Source organism: Halichoerus grypus, chromosome 12 (genome assembly GCF_964656455.1).
Source record: "Halichoerus grypus chromosome 12, mHalGry1.hap1.1, whole genome shotgun sequence".
In the NCBI taxonomy this organism is placed as follows: domain Eukaryota; kingdom Metazoa; phylum Chordata; class Mammalia; order Carnivora; family Phocidae; genus Halichoerus; species Halichoerus grypus.
In genome coordinates, this window is record NC_135723.1 from 72,004,117 (window position 1) to 72,011,616 (window position 7,500).

Sequence of the window (7,500 nt, forward strand, 5' to 3'; positions counted from 1 at the left end):
CATGCTTGTGAATGGGGACCATGGAACTCTTAAGATGCAGAATCATAATGTTACAGTAAAATACATCTATATAGCTACCATTCTTTCAGATTTGCTGTTGTACTATATGTAAATGAAGTAGCATAGAGAATAAGTACTTATTTTAGTATTTTATACTATATCCATAATGAAATTTTTATGTCTTGTTACTTGTGTTTTAAAACTTAGGTTAATTTTAATCCTGAAGTAAAACATAACATACTGAGTTGCTAAATTAATTAATAGCTGATTGAAGTGAAAGATAAGATTTTCATTTGGTCAACTCTTATGTTTCCCTGATGTTTGTCATTGTTGAAGATCTAACAGTATTCTGTTCGCTAAAGATAGTCATGACCATTATTTTTAAAAATCACCATGTTGAAATGTCTCTACAACTTGGTATGTTTGACATATTAACCTTTTTGAATGAAAATTTGAATTTTTACTAATTAAAATTGTTGGGTTTTTTTTCCCCCAGGAAGGTAACCTTAATTTGTGGATAGCATTTTAGGCATTTTGTTTAAACAAGTGAAGAGCAGTGGCAGATACTTTGTAAACAACTTAATTTTCATTTACTTACAATCATATCACTTGTTATAATAAAGATCATAACACTTGCTGTAACAATAGATATCCTTTCCCAAATCATGTTTTAAAAGACATCCTGTTTCAGTTGTTTAAAATTAAAAATACTTGTGTGCTTGTTCAATTTTTGTTCTTACACATTCAACTATGTCCTTCATATTTGGCATTTTGATTTATTAGGCAATCTTAGCATTAAAGACTTTTAGCAAAGCAGTACTAGATTTCAAATGCACTGTGCATGGTGTCCATGATGAATTAATTCCACTAGAGCACAGAAGTTATCATTATTTAAATGCTAGTTTCTTTCAAAAGTTTTGTAATTCAGTCAGGTTTTCAAAATCAGAATTTAGCTGATATTTTGAGGTAAATGTATGTGGTTTCTTGTTTCATATGTAGGTTTTCCTCATACTGAACGCTTTCTGGTGTAAATTTACATAGGAATATTTAAGAATATTTAATATTGATAATTTAAAAGTGATTAAGAATTATTTAAGAGTACATGATAACTTTTTGATTTCATGTTTTTCTTTATATGTCATATTCAAAATCTTTTGGATTCAATGTACATATTTGGTTGGTAAATTAGACACTGGAAGATATTGGACATGAAATATTCTTTGATATCACTGTAAATAATTTTGTTTAAGAAAAGTTCACAGAAATAGTTAAAACTTTTTATATGGACTATTATTTATTCTCAGTTTCTCAGGAAGTCATTTTCTCCATCCATTTGCTCTAATTAAATGGTAAGATGGCAAAAAAAAAAAAAAGAGAGAGAGAGATTTAATATGAAGACACCAAGATTATAAGATGGAGTGTCCACTTATGTGGACATAATATGGGGAGCATGGGGGTGGTAGAGGTTACTTTTCCCTTCTTACCATCCTTGACATATATAGTTTGATCAATCAATGTACCCACATCTATCTGTCTATCTACACACATACATACACATATATGCACACACATGGGGTAGGGGATGGAAGAGAAGAAGGAAGGGAGAGAGGTCAGAAAGATGAGAGAGAGAGAGAACCTGAGAGAGAGAGAGAGAGAGAGAGAACCTGAGAGAAAAGAAGCTGAGTAAGCAACAAGGGCCAATAGTGTCCCTGGTGGTCGTTAACAGTTAACTGTACTGGCCCAGGTCAAGTATCGAACTTTTGAACATTGTAGTGAATATGGAATAGGATATATGCAGGTTTCTGTTATCGCTCTGGCAAATGTCTATCTCAACACATGATACAGTTTTATACCAATGGAACCTATAACTCTAAAAGGAAAAAAATAAAACCAACAAGTCTAGCATTCAGTACTACCCTATCATAAAGTAAGGAGGTCTAATTGAGCTATGTCTTTATATCCTGCTATTTGTACAAATAAAAGACTACATCTTGATGCAAAATAAACACAAAAGCACTGTTGTGACTATAACAGGGAGTCATATACTAATTTATATAATAAGTGGTTGTGCACGCTTTATTCAAGATTATGGCTGCAAGAAATGGCATGAATTGCTGGGTGTGTTTAATGCTGGATTATAGCAATTTGAAACATGTCAAACACATGGCTAATGCCTCATGCTTCACTCATTCTTGCGTAAACCTGCATAGCCACCATCCATTATACCCTTGGTAACAACACAATTCTGCAAGTAAATATTGTTACACTAAGTAACCTTTCAATTCAAGTTGTTTAGGAAGAGAAAATGCAATCTTGTGCAGTCAGTTCCAGTGTCAGTTTAATGTTTCAAAAGGGAAGTGGTGTAGAGAATAAGTATCTGTACAGTGACTTGCTTAAAGAAAAAAAAAGAAGAAAGAAAAAGGAAAGAAAGGAAAACTTAATGCAAGGGAGAAAAGTAGAACTGTATCATTGGAGTGCAAGATCTGAAGAGTCATTTTCTGATGTGGCTGAAAAGTTGTGTATGATGGAAGATTTAAAGGTTTAACTAACAGTTCAGACAAACATTAAGACAGCGACTCCCAATTTCACCTTTTCCTTTAATGATCTGGAATTTATTTTCACTGATTTTTGTAAAATGTTTGTGGTAGGATTGAGAAGAATGAATAATTTAGTTTGATGTGTTTGGGATCACAAGCACATCCACTTGGAAAGAATATACTAAATTTGTAATTATTTAAAATATACTTTAAAAGGTAAACAGCACCTCACATTGTGCCAGACATATTTTCTCTAGTAGAAAATAGGTGTGGAGATATCACTAGGAGAAACTCAGTAAATCCTGGACAGCATCTTCATTATCCTTGAAGATAGATCTCCTTTATAGTGGACATGCTCCAAGCTGTCTTCTTTAGGTGATATGTACATTAGAATCCTCTGATCACACAATTGCCCTTCTTTTTGCCTATTAATGTTGGGTCAGATGCTTTTGTTCTGTAGAGAAAAAAGTGCTATCACTGTTACTGTTTTTCTTAAGCGTGATTTTACTACCTTTTAGATGATTGAACCAAAAATGTGAATCACAGTTTATACTCCAGGGTTTTATAAAGTCAAAAATTCCACAAGGTATAATAAAATCCTCTGGATAATAGGAATTGGAAGTTATGTGGGTCTTTCTTTATAATTGTAATAAAAATTTAGACCCATGACTCTGCTTGTTGATTATTCTTAATTATTTGATGGCCTTGATTATAATACAATAATATATGCAGAATTCTTTAATTCATCCAATTAGTTCCGACATTAACTACACAAAGGTTAATATTAAATACTGCCATTTGTCTGCTACATTTGAAAATAGAGTTTTTTAAAATTTTTATTCTTTTTGTTGCAAACTCCACCCAGAGATAATAAGTATTTCAAATAAATTTGGATGATGAAGTAAAAATATATACATACACATACACTCAAGATCTATTGTCAAAAGTAAAATTTAAATGCAATATGTAGTAGAAGTTATATCTATCTGTTTCTACAGTTGCAGAGGACCCAAATTATAATTTTCATATAAGTAGTAAAGGCAATCAGACCTTTTCTCTGAATATTTTAAACATTGTGCATGTAAAATTTATGCCTAATTTGAATACTTATTAGCTGCCTAATCTCAGAAAAGAGTATTAGCTTTGTTTTTTTTCCTATAAAATCCATCACTGTGTATCAGTTTTCATTTGTGTGATTTTTCTTTGTTAATGTTCAATAAGGTGTTTAACAAAGCCTATTTATTCATAAGCACATTTGGTTCAAAAGTTGTTTACTATATAGTTATAACAATTGCTTCCTTTGTGATTATGGGGTTTTGTTGTTGTTGCTTTTTTTTTTTCTTTTTTATCAGAACAGCTTTAAGTTGTATATGTAGTTTTTCTTATACTGACTTGCTTTGCTAGCCCAGCTACTGGTGGTCTTTTAGAAATCAGCAGGTCTTTCTTTTTTAATTGACTTTTTAGAGTCCTAGAAATAATCTAATAATTTAGGCTTTGATGAAAAAACCTGTTAAAGCTATTAAATTATAACCATTAATTTTTAATAATTATAATATTAGTATGCAAAAAAACTCTATTGGATATGTATCTCTGTGTGTGTGTGTGTGTGTGTGTGTGTGTGTGTGTGTGTGTGTCTATGTGTGTGTCCATAATCACATTTTGTAAGAATCTGGGGAAGGGGGTTTCTCTCTGACATGAAAAGACATCAAGCTTACATTTGCTCTGTAATAAATACATTAAAATTGTTTAATGGACAAAAGTCTTAAAATATGACCAAGTTTAAAATAGTGAAATCGCCTAGTTACAAAAATTTAGATTGAGTGATAAGTTTAACGTCCTTCTTTACTTTAGGCTAAGTCCCCTGTCTGTCTAGCATTACTATTAAAGTCACAGCGCACCCAGGTTGTTTCTGAAATCCTGTCCGTAGAAGTAAATCAGAGAAGTGCAGCAATTAGGTTATAGGATAGGATTCAGATATCTCTGAGAGCCAAAAGTGATCTTTCTAAACCACAGATTCAAGATGTACTGTGAAATTCTGGTTTGTAAGAGCACATTGGTTCTTTATTTACTGCAAGGATTTCCACTGATCTTGGCAGGACATCTCACTGCTATCCTGAAAGTACAGTATATTTATGCAGTGAAAATGATAAAACATTTATTACTGTAGAGAAGGTAATATGCATAATTTATGCTGTTTTTAGCACAATCATTAGTGATATTCTTGATAGATTTTATTTCCAGCTTTCATATCTAATACATGCCTGGAAAATTAATTTTATATATACTTTCATTTATTTGCCTATGTTAAAATTGAGTTTTAAGTCATCTTCAAGTGAACAGTTTGATTGCTGCTCATGCATAAGCTTAATTACTTCCCAGGAAGGACAGTATTAAATGTTTTAAATGTCAGAAAAATAAATGAATATGAGCTGTTTGATTAAAAAAATAGGCAATATCTGACGTGTTTGCAGCAGGAGCTTTTTCTTAAAATGCCTCCAAGGCAAAATTTTATTTAGTCACAAAAAAAAGAAACCCATTATACTATTTATCATTGGTTGATACCATATGATTTGTAACACCCTTACAAAATTTTAATTTTGTATGATTAGCTGTGCATCATTAAACAACAGCCTTGCCTAAGATGTGCTGTAAAAATCTGACAGAATCAAGATAGTGAATATTTAAAATAAGGCTGTATAGTCATCCATGGTTGTCAAAGGTAGATAATAGGAAACATAGAACAGAGTGTGCAATCGTGCCTTCATTTAAGCTGGTTTTATAGGTAGACTTTAAAATGTGGTCATTCATAAATGCTATTGACCATGCTCTATGCATGGTATGTTACTTTGGCTGTTAAATGTAACCACACAAAAATTGCTTATAGAAACCATAATTTCAGTGATTAGTATCTGGATGAAAGCTGAATTTGTATTGCTTTTCTTGGTAAATGACTGTTCAAGGCGGGCTTTTTTTTTTTTTTTTTCTTCTAAAGATGCTGTCTCTGTAATTGGCAGAGAGGGACATCTTGATAATGGAAGTGTGAAGGTGTAACGTGTGTTAATTGATACTTCTTAATCACTTTTAGGTATTAAGTCATGATGCAGGAATCTGCGACAGAGACAATAAGCAACAGTTCAATGAATCAAAATGGAATGAGCACTCTGAGCAGCCAATTAGATGCTGGCAGCCGAGATGGAAGATCAAGTGGTGACACCAGCTCAGAAGTAAGCACAGTAGAGCTGCTGCATCTGCAACAACAGCAGGTAAGTTTTGTTTTCTTCGGTGATTCCTTAAAACAAATCAGCCTGTTTGCTTCAATGGGAAAAATGTATTCGTAGCCAATTGAGCATGTTGTGTGAAGCTAAAGGATGCTGAGAATTTATTATTCTTTGGAACCTGATTGAAGGATCAGGAAAGGTAGGATTTTCATCTTCGTTACGTCATGCCGGCGCCCGAGTGCCCTTCAGGTGTCAAGCTATTAATTAAGTTCACAGGGTGATTTTCGGGAGGATCTGTAAAGCTTTGTAACAAGTATTTGATAGCTTCTAGTTTACTGTCGAACATTGTGCTGCAGAACGTGATACTTAGTTTTCCACCAGAGGGCCACATTACTTGATACTTGCTTATACAATGAATTTCTTCCAAGTCGAAGCTAAGGTGAAAAGGACCACAAGGACTTTTCATAACACAGATGCTTGCCTGTGATGGCTGCAAATATTAGCTGTTAATTAGTTGAAATTTGCTGAGAGATTGTGAACTGTCTAAACACCGTGATCGTCTGTGTTGCTTTTCTTGAAAACTCATTCCAAGATGTTTTGAATATACATCTTTTGATCACGTTAAAGAGCACTTTTTGTTTTTTGCTAGTGGCTCATAAAATGCAGTTCTCATTTAAATCTAGAGAAGTCAACAACTGCCCAATAAAGGTACACTTTTAAGTAGCCCATTATTCTTTTTCTGTGATCGATTCATTTTTCCCAGTTTTGTTTGTCAATGAAATATTCTTTTCAGCCAAAGAATAGCCACTCCATTCTTCGCTGATTCAAGTCTGTGGAAATAGTGACAGAGAACAGAAAGCCTTCAAAGCATATACTTAAATTAGGTCAGAATGAATATACCTGTTTGACAACAAGAGTATATTTGATTTGCTTTAAAATAAAGGTTATTTCTTGAAAATTCTGGATTGCATTCAGACCAAATGTTTAAAAAAATGATTAAAATGAAAATATAATGATTCTTATTGAAAAATATTTCAAATTAAGTGATATATCATTCACATTTTTCAGTTAATATATGATGAGACAGAATGCATCTCGAAAGTTAAAGCAAATGCCCACATGACAGTAAAATTTAATAGAATCGTTATTTTAAATAACAGCAGTATTTAGAAAGTTATCTTAGAGTATATGTACTGGATAATGTATTAACCTTTAGGCATTGTTTTCAAGAACAATCTTTTAAAAGAGCTAGACATAACACTTTGAACAGGTTCTGTATTATTTTGGAATTATGTCTCTTTTCACAGACAGTAGTCATTAGGAAGATAATTTTTATTTTGTTTGACCATCATAAGAATTAAATATCTACCAAAGTCCAGGATTAGCCTATTTTACAAGTTACTTTAAATTAATGCAATTTTCAGGACAGCCCTGCTCTCCCTTTAATCTATTTACAGGAAACATCATACCACTGGGGTGCTATCATATTCCTACTGACTTCCCTCAGTAAGAGTCCTAAGAATTAATAGCCAAATTCTATTTTGTGTGAGAAGACAGTAGATGGCAGTTATAAAAAGCAAGTGGAATTAACAACTGAAAATGAACATTGCAATTTAGTACTAAAAGACACTATGTTCTGAAGGGAAATGTAAAGAAGTAACTTTCTTTCTTAAGCTCTGATTAGATCTTAAAAAGAAAACAGAGTCAAATCATGGCTATGCTTTATAGTACTCTGGAGGCATTTT

General features: G+C 32.5%; 1 protein-coding gene across 8 annotated transcripts in view; it reads left to right on the top strand.

The window, feature by feature from the left end:
- FOXP2 (forkhead box P2) overlaps positions 1–7,500 on the top strand; it is a 548,352-nt gene that overhangs the window by 287,679 nt on the left and 253,173 nt on the right. For all 8 annotated transcript variants that reach the window (XM_036068397.2, XM_036068383.2, XM_036068390.2 and 5 more), the window contains one exon: positions 5,623–5,800. In XM_036068397.2, the coding sequence (XP_035924290.1) occupies positions 5,633–5,800 (168 nt within the window). In that variant the 5' untranslated portion in view covers positions 5,623–5,632. The remainder of the gene's footprint in view (positions 1–5,622; positions 5,801–7,500) is intronic.